The 16,937-nt window shown below is 53.6% G+C and overlaps 1 protein-coding gene across 2 annotated transcripts in view; it reads right to left on the bottom strand.

Moving 5' to 3' along the window:
* Positions 1–502: 502 nt before the first annotated feature.
* Positions 503–16,937, bottom strand: part of LRRC4B (leucine rich repeat containing 4B) — a 31,595-nt gene continuing 15,160 nt past the window's right edge. The window contains exons 1-2 of one of the 2 annotated variants that reach the window (XM_019486571.2): positions 16,271–16,361; positions 503–3,342 (exon numbers count right to left, since the gene is read on the bottom strand). In XM_019486571.2, coding sequence (XP_019342116.1) covers positions 1,349–3,280 — 1,932 coding nt within the window. In that variant the 5' untranslated portion in view covers positions 3,281–3,342; positions 16,271–16,361 and the 3' untranslated portion in view covers positions 503–1,348. Of the gene's footprint in view, positions 3,343–16,270; positions 16,362–16,937 lie in introns of those variants that run through there. The other variant, XM_006268833.3, reaches the window with a different exon arrangement.

Raw genomic sequence — 16,937 nt, 5'->3', positions numbered from 1 at the left:
ACCTTTATGGATTTTATTAAAATAGGAAACTCGGACGAGACCCAGAAATGGTTGGGATCACAGGCTCGGGGGGGCCCGGAGAGCAGTAGCTGCCAACTCCGGCCCCGTGCAAACCCCAACCCCCTGCCCTCCTCCCCCCCCCCCCCCCCCAAGATTATTACAAATTAAAAAATACCTCTGCTCTGCGTCTCTGCGCGGGGAGCAGGGGCCGCGGCGCCTCAAGTCCCATAGTCATAAAAAACCCCACGGCCCAGGCCTCAGGCCACTCTCAAGGGCGGGCACCTTGTCCTCCCAGCCCAGGGCTGAAAACAGAATCTAGACCCAAGAGCCGCTACCACAAAATAGGAAATCTCTTGGCGTTTTTTTTCCCCTCTCACATGTTTGTTTTGTTTCCTTCCTCGTTTCGCTCAATCCCACGACTAGAAACCAAAACCAAAAGAAAAGAATGTGAAGTGCTGAAGGATTCTAGGGCATCTTCTCCTCATTTCCTTTTGTTGTTGTGTTGTTTTTCCTTTTTTTTTTTCCTTTTTTTTTTTTTTTTTTTAATAATCTGGCAGGTAAATCAGGATGGGCTGAAGCCCAGGGGTATCAAAAAGTCTCCAGTTTAAAGAGGTTGTGGGGAGAGAGGGAGCATAGGGTGAGGGGACTTCCTGGTCTTGATGGTGAGGTGGGATTGGCTGGTAGGGGAGGGAGCAGTAGACATCATGGTGATTTTTGTATGGAGGAAGCTGCAAATTTAAAACAGGGCTAAACTAGAGGACAGGAGGACAGGAACAGTGTGGGATGAGTGGGGTGGGTCTCAGACCAGGAGGGGATAGGGGAGTCTTGGATTGGGGCAAGGGGAATATGGCCAAGAGGGAGCCTCCCGTGGACATGGAGACCACCTGGTTGGACAGGGAGGGAAGAAGGGGCTCCTGGCTGAGAAGAGAGGGGTAGGCAGGATGGAATTGGGGTTAGGGAATGGATCTTGTATGGGGAAGTAGTGGGATCGTCAGGCAAGCAGGGAGGGAGCAAGGGAGGCCAGGACACAGGGATAGGCAGATGAGGACCCTTATTTAGGCAGGTGCAAGAAGGGTCCCACAGGTAACAGAGGAGACTTGATGACAGGGCAGGAGGTCCCTGGAGCAGGCAGGGAAGGTAACGAGAGGGTGTCTGGGTGCCTGGGAGGGGCCTGAGGGGCAAGTCGTGGTGTCCAGCTCGAGCCAATCTGTTGTGGGAGGGTTGGGGGGCTCCACCTCCCCCAGGGGGGAAATTTCTCCGCTCCCCTCCCTTCCCGGGCAGCGAGGGCAGGGGTGGGGAAGGGGAGCTCTGTGGGGACCAAGGCAGCAGGGAGGGGCGCCCCTGCCCCTCAGATCTGCGTCTCTTGCACGTTTTCCTTTGAGCTGCTCTTGAACAGCAGAGGTTCGTGGATGGAGTTCAGCAGGGGGTTCTTAGAACAGTTCAGGGCACCGGCATTGTTATTGTAGTGGGTTTTGAAGGCCGTGTAGTGGTTGAGGTGGTCGTGCTCCAGGGCTGGCAAAGCCAGGTGGCTGTCACCGGGGGCACCAGCAGCAGCTGGCAGCTCGTCCTCCACATTGATGATTTCAATGGTGCGAGTGGGGCCATGGTGCTTGTGGAGCTGGTGCTGCTTGCGTAGCTTGTAGAAGACGATAAGCATCACGGCCGCCATGAAAGTGATGGCCACGAAGCACCCAATGATGATCTTGGTCGTCTTCATCACATCGTCCAGGTCCTTCATGCCATTCTCAGTCACCACGGTGATGGGCACGGTGAAAGGCTTCTCCGTGGAGCGGGTGGAGCGGGGTGTCAGCGAGGTGGTGGAGTAGGTCATCTCCCAGCTGGGCGTGGGGCCTGGCTCCTTTTTGGTTGGCACAGTGTCCTCCTGCGTTGTCTCCATGGTCTCCACTGTCACCGTGGTGAAGTAAGTGTAGCCAGTGGTGGCTGGGTCCACAGCTGAGACATTCAGTGTGGCTGAGGCGGTGGTGTTGCCAGCCGAGTTGGTCACCATGCAGGTGTATTGACCCGTGTCCTGCACTGTCACATTGGTGAAGTTGAGGGTCCCATCATGCAGCACTGAGATCCGTACCCGGTATGAGCCGTGTGTCATCAGTGTCCCATTGGGCGTCAGCCAGTTGACTGAGGTCATGGAGGTGCCCGTCCGGCACTTCAGCTCAGCCGCCATGCCTTCCGTCACATTGAGGTCAGTGGGCGGCTCCACGATGACAGGGGCATAGCAGGTGAAGTGGCTCTGGTCCAGCTCGCCAATGTAGCGCCCCTTGAGGCTGGGTGGGGCATGGCAGCGGGCACAGCAGGTGGTGTTGTTGGGCACCGTCTCCTTCAGCCACCAGCTGAGCCACAATACATCGCAGTTGCAGTGCCAGGGGTTGTGATTGAGGTGCACCCGCTCCAGCCGGTGCAGGGGGGTGAAGAGGTCATGGGGCAGCGACATGAGGTTGTTGTGGGACAGGTTGAGCTCCTCCAGCGACTTGAGGTCATCGAAGGCATTGCGTTCAATGGTGGCCACCTGGGCATGCATGAGCCACAGCTTGCGCAGGCTGGTGAGGCCTTGGAAGGAGCCCGGGCGAATCATGTCCAACCGGTTCCCCGAGAGCTCCAGCTCTTCCAGGCGCACCAGCGCCGTCAGGTTGGGGATGTCCTTGAGGTTGCACATGCCCAAGTTCAGGTAGCGCAGGTTCACCAGCCCCTCGAAGGCCGCCTCTGAAATGTACTCCAGCTTCTTGAGCTCACCCAGGTCCAGGCGACGCAGCGAGGGCACACGGTTGAAGGCGTAGGATGGGATGCTCTCAATGGGATTGTTGCGCAGCCAGAGCTCCCGCAGCTTGGAGAGGTACTCAAAGGCCTGTGTGGGTACCGTGGTCAGACGGTTGTCAAACAGCTCCAGGGTGTTGAGGTTGGGCAGCCCATTGAAGGCGCCCACCTCGATCTTACGGATCAGGTTCTTACTCAGCTGCAGGATCTCCAGGTGCCGCAGATGCTTGAAGGTGTCAGTCTTGATAACCTGGATGTTGTTCTCCTGAAGGTTGAGGTACCGTGTGTTGATGGAGATGCTCTCCGGCACCTCGACCAGCTCCCGGCGTGTGCAGATGACACGGCTGGCCTGGTTGCTGCAGGAGCAGGCAGCTGGGCACGAGGTGGGCGAGGTCCCAGCCAGTGCCAGCGAGGGCAGCCACAGTGCCAGCAGCAAGCCCTGCTTCCAAAGCATCCTACAGGCACTGGGAGCCAGCGGCCCCCTCTGGGAGCAGCAGCGGGGGGCAGCCATGTCCAACGCTCATGCTTCAGTGGGCGAATCCTCCTCTGGGTGGGTGCTCAAATCCCTAGACACTGAGACACAAGGACAGAGAGGGAGAAACCAGTGAGCACCAATGCCAGGACACAGGGCCATCCCCAAGGGGGGAGACACCAATAGGTATCCTTGCCAGGACATGGCAACTGTCCCCCTAGGGTTAGCTCCCTATGCACCAAGTGCCCCATGCACTCCAATGACTCAACCCATGGGAGCTCAAGTTCACTTCCTGCCTCTATCCCAAACTGCCCTGGTTGGGGAAGGGGGGCAGCATGGTGGGATGCAGGGCTGAATCTCTTAAAAGCTAAGCCAGGAGGCAGTAAGATCAGGGGTTAGCAGGGGTCCTGAGGTAGCATCATGATGCCCCAGCTCAGGCTGCCTCCCCACCCCACCACCAGCTGCCCTCCCACCTTCCCCTGAAGAAGGGACACATCTCCAGATATATCTCCACAGTAAGCTTCTCCTCAGACACCTGTGCCTTTCCCTCCACACATTGTGGGAAACACAACCATTTCTCCCTCAAGTATGGTTTCCATAGGCCCCCAAACAAAGCATCTGCCCCAAACCATGGCCTCAGAACCCTGAGCCCCTCTCCCATTTCTTGTGAATCCCCTGCCCAGGTACAGGTTGTACTTCCTACACTCCACCTTAGGACAAGCCTGAGCATGCAAATGTCCTAAGGTCCAAATGTTCCCACCATGATTGTGTTTCCAAGATGACACTGGAGGGAGGTCACCACCTCCCTTTGCCATGACAGAGCCATTCCCACTCAAATGGAGACCAGCCAATCATGGTACCAAGCACTGCTGCTGACACCCTGTCTGAGCCCTGAGCCTCTTAGCTCCAGGGGGAAGCTGCAGATCAGTGAATGGAGATGGGCACAGGGTTTTGGAAAGCCCCTATGCAGTGTGCAGACAGCCATGGGAATTGCTACCTTCCAGTGGGGGCAAGATGACCCTGTAACCTGCCACACCCAGATCATAGAAATGGTATGGGGTATAGCAGGTGGTACACATCTGCCTGGCTTCTCCACCTAGTAGAGAGGTGGGGATACTGGCATGATGCCAATGGAGAACTGAATGAGACTTACTACACCCTGGCAGTCTGGGAGACTCGCTGCCATGGTACAACATTGGGGGCAGAGGTGGGGTTGGGAATGAGTACTAGGGGTCTAGGCCCAGCCATGGGAAACAAGGACCCACAGCCTTGGAGCAGCAAAGCCTCACATTTAAGTGGGAAGAGGGCTTCCCATGGGGAGTCTGGCCTACATCAGCAGCTGCACGGAGTTGAGACACAATTGGCTGTTGCCCAAAAAGTCAAGTCTGGAGCAACCCCCACTGCAGCCAGCCTGGCAGGAGGACCTGGGAGATCACCAGTGACATGGACAGAAGGAGGCCCAGAGCCCCCTCTAGCCCATCCCTCCAATACCCACGGTGATCCCTTCACTAACTCCCCACCACACAGAGAACCGCAACAGGACCACCCCTATAAGCCCCTGGAGCCCTAATGCTGCCATCCTGCCCTGATATAGCTGTCCCCTACAGGATCCCAAACTGGGTACTACCATCCCCAAAAGAACTTGCAACCCTGTATCCTCAAATGCTGCTAGTCCCCTTGAGCATTCCTGTCCCCATTCCAGATCCTGAAATGCTGCCATCCCACCCAAAATTCTTACATTGGCATGGCTGTCTCCTCTAGTCACCTCACCAGTTCTCCTGACACCCTAACCCCCTACTCAATTCCCCATGGCCAAATACCAGTTTTCTCTACAACTTCCCCCCTTCCCCAACACCAAAGACCTTCTCCCCAACAGAAATGCCACTGCAAAGACACCAGAAACTGCTGTCCCCAAAGGATCCCTCATTCCCAGCCATAAATACTGTCGTCCATAAGGAACTCCCTCACTGAACTGCTGAAGGGAGCGCCCCACCCTGAACCGCCACATACCACTGTCCCTTCTCCTAACAACATGCTCTATGTGAATCCCCAAAGCACAGTCCCCCTAGGGCCCCCCCCCCCCCCAGGCCAAAATGATATGCCCTATGAGAAACTCCCATGTCACAGGTCCCCAAACGTGCCCGTCCATCCAGAACATCCTATAGCAAGAACTCAACAACCACTGGTTCCCTCTGCTTTGCCTCATCCCTATGCTTTAAAAATGCCAACATTGCCTATAGATTCCCCTATAATGAACCATCAACCATAATGTCAACAGTCACTACCTAACCTGCTTCCCATCTGCACACACAACCCATGGCAATAAGCCTTCTGTAATAGTCCCACCAGACAGGAGAGAACACAAGCCAACACAAGTGTGGAACAACCACCATCCCCACACACAGGGTATAACAGCCTTCTAACACTAAGAAACATATCCATAAACAGTGCAGAGAAAAAAACATAGAGTCACAACTACCCCCATGTACAGAACATATGGGAACAATCATCACCACCCACAGTATGTGGAAGTTGTCCTACAGCCTTCATCATCCCTGTTAGACCCCAACTCCTTGCAGTGCCCATGAGCTAGGGAGACGACAATCCAGTTGCTCATGGATCCTGTTACTTATTAGCCAGAGCAGGCAGGGTGCAAACACCAGCACACATTGCTCGCAACAGCTTTATTCAGAATGGAGACAGCTTCGGGCCAGGTCCCAAAAAAAACAACAAACCAGGGACGCGCAGTGAACAATAGTTCTTTTCACATTTTATACACCTTGATTCAAGCTTATTAACAGTCACTCTGCCTATGTCCCTCCTTCAGTTCCACCCATTTCTCCTCCCATCTCAAGCTCCGCCACTGTTTACTGTTTGCTTCATTAGCATGGTATTGCCTATGCATTTCATTCATCTACATGCCTCTTTGCTAAGAGTGCATGCATAAGACTTTGACCCTGTCTTCTCCTGGTCAATTGTGGTTTCTTGCTGGTTCTTTCTGGTTCTTTGCTGACTCCTCCTTCATCTCCAAGGTCTTACTTCTTTCTGCTTTATCTCCTGATGATAGCTGGTGGTCTGTATCCTGTTCTTACACAACATATCATGCACCTTGCACACTATCCTTTTGCTAGGAAACTGCTTAAGCATTTGCAAAGTTAGTTACTTTTAATATATCATCCTGCCTTGTGACCAGCATCTTTTGCTGAGACACAGGAAAAAGCCTTTATTCAGCTCCACACCCAGTGTTCCCCAAGATCCAAATGTGGTCACCCTAACAATCCCCATACAGTGTCCTCAGCAATCTTCTAGAAGTGACTGTTTTCTCCACAGAGCATATAACAGCAATCTTCCAATAACATTGTCCCCACACACAACATTTGCCAACAGCCTTCCTAAAATGACCATCCCCTCACACAGCAACCTGAAAAATACAGCCACCCTCATACACAGTTATTACAACAAACATCCCTACACACACTGACTAGAAGCCAGGTAACAGTAACCATGGTGCCCATACACCAGCTACAGCAACAATCATCCCCACACAGGGTGTACAACCACAGTGATTCAGTAACAACCATCCCCACATGCAGCATACAGCAACCAGGCTACAGTAACTGCAGTCCCCACACCCAGACTACAGCAACAACCACCCCCTACACAGTGTACAGCAGCCAGACTACAGTAACCACAGTCCCCACACCAGACTATAGTAACAACCATCCCCTACACAGCATACAGCAGCTAGGCTACAGTAACCACAAAGCCCAAACACACCATTTATAGCAGCAATCTATAGTAACACCTGTCCCGCTCTTCACAGTGTATATAGCAGCCACACTACAGGCATCGCCACTCCCCCGTCCATGATACAGCAAGAACCCTCCCCCAACATGGAACAGACCTGAAATGTTACAGCACCAATTGTCTCTGCACAGTGTACGGCAGCCACTTTACACTAACCACAGTGCCCACACACGCAGTTTCTAGCAGCAGTGCTATAGTAACAACCATCCTGCTTCTCACTGTGTCTAGCAGCTGTGCTACAGCAATCATCCCCCACATCACAGCGTACTCACAACCATCCCCCTGCCCAATTTACAGCAGTACAATAACTGTGTCCCACCAATACAGAAAACAGCCATAACCATCCCCTAAATAAGGTACCACAGTCATGCTACAGTAACCACTATACCACCGCCACATGCAGTGCACAGCAATTGCCAGGCACACGCAGCATGCAGCAGAAACCCTGCACTGACAACCTCCCCCCCCCCCCCAAAACGCACTGAACAAGAGCCACCTTCCAATGGCAACACCATGCTCAGCATCCACCCTCAAGTTTACAAGCCTCTCCACAGGTACTGTACAGGAGCCAGCCAACAGCAAGCCATTGTCACAATGTGCTGGGCATAGCCACAACTGAGCAGCAGACAGGCATCTATCTACACACAGAGTTCATCAACTGTCTGAGAAAACTAATGTCAACACGCTGGAGAAGAGCTAGTCTCCTGCTGCTGGCACTGCCCATACACCCCAGGGGTGCTGGGGATGGGATCATCCCCTCTGTGACCCAATACCAACCCTGCAGGTGACTGGGGGTGGGCGGGGGGGTCACCTGAGGGACCCAGCAGCAGGAGAGGACCCTGGTCCCAAGCTACAGCTTCCTCAAGAGTGCTCCTGTCCCAGCACAAAGAGGGCCCTGGGGTCAGGGGCAGGGCTTGGGGGTGACTGCCTCATCTGGTCCAGGAGTGAAGGAAAGTATGGAAATATGGAAAGAAATACGGGCTGGATAAATGGACTGTAGGGTGACCAGAAAACTGGCTGGCCCATTGGTCTCAAAGAGTGGTAGTCAATGGCTCAATGTCTAGTTGGCAGCTGGTATCAAGTGGAGTGCCCCAGGGGTCGGTCCTAGGCCCAATTTTGTTCAATGTCTTCATCAACGACCTGGATGATGGCATAGAATACACCCTCAGCAAGTTTGCTAATGACACCAAGCTGGGGGAGTAGTAGATACACTGGAGGCTAGGGCTAGGATTCAGAGTGACCTAGACAAATTGGAGGATTGCGCCAAAAGAAATCACATGTGGTTTAACAAGGACAAGTGCAAAGTCCTGTGCTTAGGACAGAACAATCCCATACACCAGTACAGACTGGGGACTGACTTGCTGGGCAGCAGCTCTGCAGAAAAGGACTTGGGGTTACAGTGGACAATAAGCTGAATATGAGCCAGCAGTGTGCCCTTGTTGCCAAGACTGCTAATGGCATACTGAGCTGTATTGGTAGGAGATCTGCCAGCAGGTCAAGGGAAGTGATTACTCCCATCTATTCAGCACTGGTGAGGCCACATCTGGAGTACGTGTTCAGTTTTGTGCCCCCCATTAATGAAAGGATGTGGATACATTGGAGAGAGTCCAGCAGAGGGCAACAAAATGGTGGGGGGCTAGAAGACATGACTTATGAGGAGAGGGTGAGGAAACTGTTCTTATTTAGTCTGAGAAAAGAAGACTTAGGGGGGATTTAATAGCAGCCTTCAACTACCTGAAGGGGGTTTTAAAAGAGGATGGAGCTGGACTGTTCTCAGTGGTGGCAGATGACAGAAAAAGGAGCAATGGTCTCAAGTTGCAGCAAGGGAAGTTTAGGTTAGCTATTAGGAAGGATTTTCTCACTAGGAGGGTAGTAAAACACTGGAACAGGTTACCCAGAGAGGTTATGGAATCTCCATCCTTGGAGGTTTTCAAAACCTGGCTAGACAAAGCTCTGGCTGGGATGATCTAGTTGGGGATGGTCCTGCTTTGAGCAAGAGGTTGGACTAGATGACCTCCTGAGGTCCCTTCCATCCCTAATCTTCTATGATTCTATGAAAGAGATGGTATGGGGGACCCTGAAAGAGTAGAGAAGTCAAGACTGGGGAGTACCTCCACGCCAAGGCAAGGAAACAGGATTCTAGGAGGCTGGAAGGTAGAGCTGAGCCTGGCAGACAAGGGGTTAATCCATTATTGCATCTTAATAAGACCCTGTTCCCCTCTGCCCCATCCCAGAGTATCCAGCTCATGGAGAAAGGGAGGCAGTAGGAGCTGCCCCACAATGACAGAGAGCCCCCACCCCACCCCAGTCCCACAAGGAGGCTCACTGCTGCCTATCCCATCCCCAGTCCCACCTGGGGGGAGAGCTCTATGATTTCCCCATGCTCAGCGCTGCAGTCCCCGTTACATGCCCCACTCAACAGTCCAGGCCCCTGGAGCAATCTGCAAGGCAAAACGGGATTCTACCCCCTTGGGGAGGCACAAAAGCACTGGAGAAGAGGCCCTGGAGATAAGCACCAGCTACCTAGTACGCCTCTACCATGGCACAGAAGTCCACCAGGCCCAGCTCCGTGGAGCACACTCAGCAGCCTCCATGCCTCAGCTGGTGTCCACAGGTGGCTCCCTGCAAGGATCCAGGAAGCACAGTCTTCCAAGCAAACACTCCTGGCCTTGACTCAGACCCCTGAGGTAGGCAGAGATGCCAGGAAGGAGTCACATCCAAACTCAAGAGCCATTTCCTCCTCCCTTTTCTCCAGCCAGACTCCAAGCAGCCCAAGCTGGGGACTGTCACCAGTTCCCCCCGCCCAGAGAGCTCAACCACTCTCAGACAGGCGTCTCCACCAGGAAGATAAGCCGTCATGCAGCAAAGAACCCCCATTTTCCCCTCCCCTTCACTCCAGCTTTAAAGGGACGCTTCTTTAAGCCCATTTAGTTCAGCCGCCGCCGGCCCTAGATGGACGCTGCTTAATCCAATTGAAACCTGGCTTAGCCCTATCGATTTAATCCGATTCCTGCTGAGGACAGATGAGCCGGGTTAACAGGATCCCAGAGCAGCTGCGCCCTCATCGAGAGGGGGCCACCATCCTGCCAGCCTGGCACCAGGCTGTGTGATGGCTCTGAGAGGCAGGGCATCACCACCAGCAGGTTCCAGGTGGTTTCACCCACAGAAAGGGCTCAGCCCTATATATGTAAGTCAAACCAGTGCCTATGTGCAGAACCAACCAGGACTCCCCTCAGCTCCCATGCACATGCATGGGGTTGGGCTTCCAGCAGGCTCTGCTGGGTGAGATCCGGTGTGTATAGGCACTACCAGTACTCCCAGTGCCATGGCTGTAACTGGTGCCTCCAGCTCCTAACATCATGGCAGGAGTCTTAGAGACTCTGAGACTAGATGGTGCCAACTTCACATCACAGTCAGATCTCTGGTACTCTGCAGTCCAAACTCTCACCCAATGCCCCCTCCCCCCCCACCCCCAGCATGACCCCATACCTCTCATACAGTGAATATATCTTCCAGCCAAGACCTCCAGTCCCCATCTGGAGCCACCAAGCAAGGGAAAGTCAGGTGTGCCCAGCAGAAGGCTTCTTCACCACAATGTAACCCCTCGTGCCAGGAAACCCTAGGGCTGGCTTCCTAATTTAAAGGGGAGGGCATTTTCCTTTTAGCTGGAAGTTGAACAGTTGCAGCCTTCCCTGGCAAAAGTTCTGAAACACTCCCCCAGCCCAGCCAGAAGGAAGAATCCAGGTTATTTGTGTTTTGAACTCATGATTTGGTAAGCCACCCTTGTGGCTTGTTCCTTGCCATTTTGGGAGAGGGCACTAAGCATTGATCTTGGGGTGTCCTTGAGTAGAGGGCATTTGTGAAAGCAGGGGGCTGGACTCAAAAGCCCAGGAGGCTCCTTTCTGCCTACGTTCCTATGCTCTGGGGATGCCATTACTGACACACACTAGATGGATACAAACCAAGTTGGTCTCAACCCAGAAACGTGCAAGAGGCTGTGTTCTCACCCAGAGGTAGCTGATACCTGCCTAGGGCCTGTCTTTAGTGAAGAGTCAGCATGCTGGCCCCTGTCATACATCCTGCTTACACACAAACCCCTCAGGCAAGGGCAGCGGTGCCTCAACCCAGCCCCTCAGTGTGACCTGATGGAGCACATCTCCTCACCAGCTCTTGAGACCTCTCTGTAGTGTGGCCAAAGTGCTGCCAGCCTGCTGATGCCTTCCCACATCTCACCCTCTTCTCCCCCTGATTGCTGTGACTAGGAAAGCTGGACAAGTCTTTCCACAATTCCCTAGGGCCCAGAAGTCACAGCCCCAGGCTTCAGAGCAGTGCATCAGGCAGGCTGAGCCAAGTTCAGACTGCCAGCTCTGGTCCCCAACATAGGTGGCTTTTCTGAGAGTTGGCAGAGCACAATGCCCCCTTGATTCCATCCCCTCCCCCACACACACTTTACACACAAGGCCACAGGTAGAGTTTGCCTTGATTGCTGCAGCCACCAAAGCAGGTCTCACTGCAGTGGCAGTTAGATTGAAGGACAGGGCCTTCGACTGATAGATTCATCCCTTCCCATAACCATATCCACATTGGAGGAGTAAAGGGAAAGTTACACCACTCAGACTAGACCTGGATAATTAAAGTGGCATTAAGGCTGCCCACATCACCTTAACTCTGCCCACCTTGTGCAAAATGCAGCAATCCTTATTTGCATGACTATTTGCACCCCTGCCTCATCCACTACCCAGGAGGGGCAGCATTCACTGAACAAACAGATATCCTGTATATCAATTTACCCTCACTGTTGGAGGCACAGCCTCATGGACTGCACACCACTCCTGCCTGATTCAGAAGGGCTGTGGATCCTTCCTTGTGACATTCCTCCCAGGGGAGGCCGGAGTACACATCACAGTGAGGAGCTGACACTCCAGCCAAAACAGCCAACAGATGCTGGCTTGCCCTTTGGGCAGTGGGCTGGACTTGATGATCTTCCAAGGTCCCTTCCAGCCCTAATGTCTATGAAATCTATGAAAGGAAGATGCTAAGGAGCGGGCTTTTTCATCTTGTCTGTCATTTCTAGGTTTAAAGGGCTGCTTTCCCTGGCCCCTGGCTGCAGCCAGGAGGGCTCTGCACTCCTGCAACTCAGATCCCCCAGTGTCTCAAACCAGGCACTCAGAGGCTGGTGCTTGCCTGGGCAAAGCTGGCTTGAAGTGATCTTCCCATGGAGCATTCCATGACAACCCTCCAGCAGAGAGAGAAACCAGCTCTCTTGGAACTGTTCAAACCTCCAAACCAGCCATGTTGCCTGCCCACTGCTTCCTTCACCCCTTGCCTTTCCACGTAAGCAGAGGCCATAGTCGGCAGCCCACCCCCAGCACAATGCTCATATCTCCCCTAATACAGGGGTTTAAAACATGACCAGCACCCCAGGGGTAAATCCAGACTGGTGGCAGCAGGGAGTTAATAGAGTCAATACTTGCCCCTGCTGCCACCAGGACGTGTCCCCAATGGGGCTGCTCACCCATCCCAAATTCCCAGCCCCTCTAAGAGTCCTATGGGACATGTAAAACAGGTCTGCAAGCCAGGTCTGGCCCATGGACTGTATCTTTGTCACCCTGTCCTAATACATCCCACCCTGCACCCAACCCAAGGCCAAGCAATCTGCAGAGCAGATCCTGTATCCTAAGAGTGTCTTTCATTACAGAGACACACAGAGGGCAAAGCTGCAGCTGCAAGAAGCCTGTCATTCTCTCTTGACTTCGGCATACTTGACTTTGCAGCCTTAGTACTCTTGTAGCATCATCTTCCGGGATGCAATTCCCACTGGGATTTTTTTTTTAACCTAAGAACTGTAAAAAATACCCTGGAAATATCATTATATGAATCACAGCACAGGCTTATGCACTTGCCCATATACAGTGACTGGCAGCATTAGTTGGTTTTTATCCTATAGTCAGGACCACCAGTGGAGGGCAGTGGAGATGCATGCTAAACCACTGGGCTTGCTCCTGCTGGCTGATAGCTGGAACACAGGACTCGTGGGTTCACTTCCAGATCTGGAGGGGAACATGTCTAATGGTTATAGACCCATTTACAATATGGCTCCAGATGCAAGTGCTCCCTGGTACCCTTGTCTGCCCTCCTGCCTTTCCAAGGAAAATCCTGCTCAGCCCTTGCAACCCTTAGGTGGAGCATGCTCAGTGGTGATGGCATATATGTAGTTGGGTCACTGTAGCAGAGGTGTAGGTTTGGAAGGTGCTCATTTGGGTCTCTGTAAGATTGGAATATGCTCAGAGCAGCCAGAACCTTCAGAGAACTCCAGTGTCAAGTGCCACTGAGTAGATGCAAACAGCAATTTTCAGAGGATTATAAAAAACCCAGGGCAGATTTCCAGTAGGACAGTGAATGACACAGTCCTGACCTCTCCTACCATGTGTCCAGCCCTTGCTCCAAAGCCAAGGCCATAAGGGCTTCCCAGAATACCAGCTATTTACCAAATCAAATGGCAAAAAACCTCTCTCCCTGACCCTGTTCTCAGAAACAGCTAAACAACTGGTGCTCATACTTTCCAAAACAATTCAGCCTGAGGCAGCTCTGGCCCAACTTGGGACATTTAAACCCATATGGTTAAAGTGTTGGAAAAAGTTATGTGCCACTGAGAACTCTCAGGCAACATTGGCTACAAGCTAAATTCAACCAGACACAGCCTGGGGCTTTGGGAGTGCTGCAGTTAACCTGAGATGGGTAACACAGGACAGCTCATGTACACGCAGCTACCCAATACTGAAGCCCCCTTTATACCAGGGGAGAGCTCCCTGCTTTTCTGACCTCTGTGGTTATTATCATCCAACTTGTTCTAGGCAGAGACCTCAGCACTGTTGAGGAATCAAATTGTTTGATGCTTCTCCTTCTCTAATAACTTCACCCAACCATAATCCTCCAGGCTGGAGCTGCACAGGCCAGGTACCTCTTGTAAGTCAAGGGTTATTATTTCAGTAGGTCTGAGTATAAATGCCTTGGTCAGTTCCTGAGAACAAGGTTGAGAGAGGGAAACATCCTTTTTGCCTCTGTTAAAAATACACCCTGTGGTTGAGAGTAGGGGATGGGAGCCTTGGTGGGTAGCTCACACTGTGGTCAAAGAGGTGATTCCTGTTTTTCCCATAAAGAGCTCTGAACAAAAGAAATGGTGATAACCCTTTAAAATGGTTGGGGGAAGAAAGGACTCCACACTGGTGAGCACATGGCAGCTAATCTGCTTTAGTTGTGTATGCCCACTCCGATCCCATCATCAGTGAGGCCAAACCAGGGCAGGAAGAAACAGGTACAGAAACACCTCAGTTTAGTTTCCATTTACTGTGGGACAGAGCAGGCCCACAACAGTGACAGGGGAGCCCCTTGAACTGTGGAGCTAACAACTTGAAAGTGCCTCCCAAGGAGTAAAATCACTTTGTATATCCACAGCTCTGAGAGTGGTTTCCACACATGCTCTGCAGAGGCAGAGTCTTGTTTGAAGTTTAGTTCTCTAAAACATTGGAGGCCAAACTTTTTGGCAAGCATGCCACAAATTAAGCCTTGGGCCCTCCTCAAATGCCACTCCAATCCTCTTCCCCTGCCCAGTCTGCTTCTCTACTTTCTGCTCCTTGCCCTGTGCTCCCTTCCTGATCTGTTGCTCTGCTTTCTGCTCCCTGGCCTGGACTCCCTGCCCAATCTACTGCTCTGCTTTCTACTCTATGCCCTTTCTGTTGCTCCACCCCCTTCACACATGCCATACACAGAGGCTTCCCATGCCACAGGTTGGCCACCCCTGCTCTAAAGATGTCAGTCAGCTGCACTGACCATGCTTCAGCCCCACAGAGCCCAATAGGCAGCTGAGCAGGCTTTTATCTAAAGTTGTCCCTCCCAGCAGCTGATGGGACACCAAGCACCAGAACCTGGAGTAGGAGTTGTTTCCTCTAGCTTTGACCCCAGGCAGCATGGATAGCAGAAAGGCAGCAGTGGGCCTGACCTGCAGATGCAAAGGGGCAGAACAAAGCTGTAAGGCAGGCCAGGGTGCAGGTGTGTGTATGACCTTGAGATAACACTTCAGCCCTTGGAACTGACCCCAGGAGCCCTGAGCCCCAAGCACTCCGCAAGCAACTGCCAGTTTCAGCAGTGAAATGTGGCTCTCCATGTCCCTCAGCTAGCAGGTCCACATAGAAGATAACAGCCCACCACTGCACCCACACACTGCTGGCTCCCCAAGCATGGGTCTGGCCTCAGTCTGAAAGCCCCAGCCCTGCTCCTGGCCTGGTGAGGGGTTCAAAGAGTGGGCACATCTCTTTGTTTCCCCACCTTAGCCTTAGATACTAATGACAAGCTGTGTTAAGGTCCTGCCTGCAAAGGTGAATGCCCAGCTGGGAGGAAAATTGACATCCCTCCTTATACCCTTAACTCTGCCCCCACACACACCTGCCATGGAGGCATTAATGGCACAGCCCATCACTTCCTCAGCACTGCTGTCTTCCAGGCTCAAGCAATGCATGGGGCAATAAGATCAGTGTGCCCTCCCATAGGATGCTGCACAGAACCCCAACACTCAAGATCGGGGCCACACCACGTGCTACACAGACTTCCCCCACCCCAACTGCCACCCCACACCAGACAGAGATTGGGGCACTCCATGTGCCAGGTGCTGTACAGATTCCCCTAAAGGAGATCACCCCCTTGTTACATAGGGCATTGCCCTGCCACAGAGTGAGGGCTCTAGTGCCCAAGGGAAGAGGCAGTGGGGAAGGGGGGGAATGTCACCCCACTCCCCCACAGCTGCCACTCAGAGACTCTACAGAGCCTGGAAAAGCCCCACTGGGGAGCAGGGGAGAGGATGCATCTCCAGAGGGCTGTGTCCTGACCTGGACTCTCTTAGCAGGATGCCCCAGGAGAGGCAGCAAGTGCCTCTGTTAAAAATACATCAAGAGCTGGGCAGCCTCTTCCTATTAAACCCACCCTCTCTCCTTCCATCCCGCCTGTACACCCCTGAATCCCAGCCCCCTTCTACCTCCCGCCCAACCCCACATCCACAGCCCTGCCCCACCCCCACACACACATACATTGACCCGGGGCAGAATCTAGAGCTGGGGGTGATAAGGGGGCAGCAGATCAGCCTGGCCCAGGGTGGGGAGGTTTCCCAGAAGGAATGAAAGGGAGGGACACACACACACACACACACACACACACAAGAGAAGCACTCACCACTGCGCATGGGTTGCGGGTCGGGGCGGCCAGCCGGCCTCACTGACTGACAGAGGGCAGGGTGGAGGCCGAGCTGCTCCCAGCCCTGATCCTTCCCTCCCCGCAACAGCCGCAATCCTGCCCCCGCCACGGATCCCACAGCTGATCACCCCCCAGCTGCTGCCTGGGCCCCCCACCCCCCGGTGGCTGATCAGGATTTCCAGGCACATGGCAGTGCAGACAGAGATCAGGCCCCTGCACCCCCTGCCTATAGCATCCCCCCTGCCCGGGGCATCCCCCACCTTCGTGGATTCCCCCCCCCCCCGGTCTTCCTGTCCTTCTGCCCCTGCTTATTTCTAACCCCCCAGCCCTACCCCCTGCTTCAGGGCTCCCCGTCTCTTCCCCCTGCCTGCATCTACCCCCCTGACAGCCCCCTCCTCCCTTCCCCACAGTACCCAGCTTCTTCCCCCCGGCCCCCCAGCTGCACCACCTCCCCCGCACACCACCACCTCCCTCCCCCTCTCCCCCCTGCACTACACCTCCACCCCATCACCAAGTATGGCTCCCACCTCTTCCCCAAACTGTGTGTGCTACTCCCCAGCCCCACCTGCTCCACAGGAATACCCCTCCCCTGCCCCATCTCTGCTGCACCCCAGCTTTGTGCCTGAGATGCACCCACCTCCACTGC

The sequence above is a fragment of the Alligator mississippiensis genome, chromosome 5, assembly GCF_030867095.1.
Source record: "Alligator mississippiensis isolate rAllMis1 chromosome 5, rAllMis1, whole genome shotgun sequence".
Classification (NCBI taxonomy): domain Eukaryota; kingdom Metazoa; phylum Chordata; order Crocodylia; family Alligatoridae; genus Alligator; species Alligator mississippiensis.
Note: the sequence above shows the minus strand (reverse complement) of the source record. Positions and strands in the feature narration are given on the sequence as shown.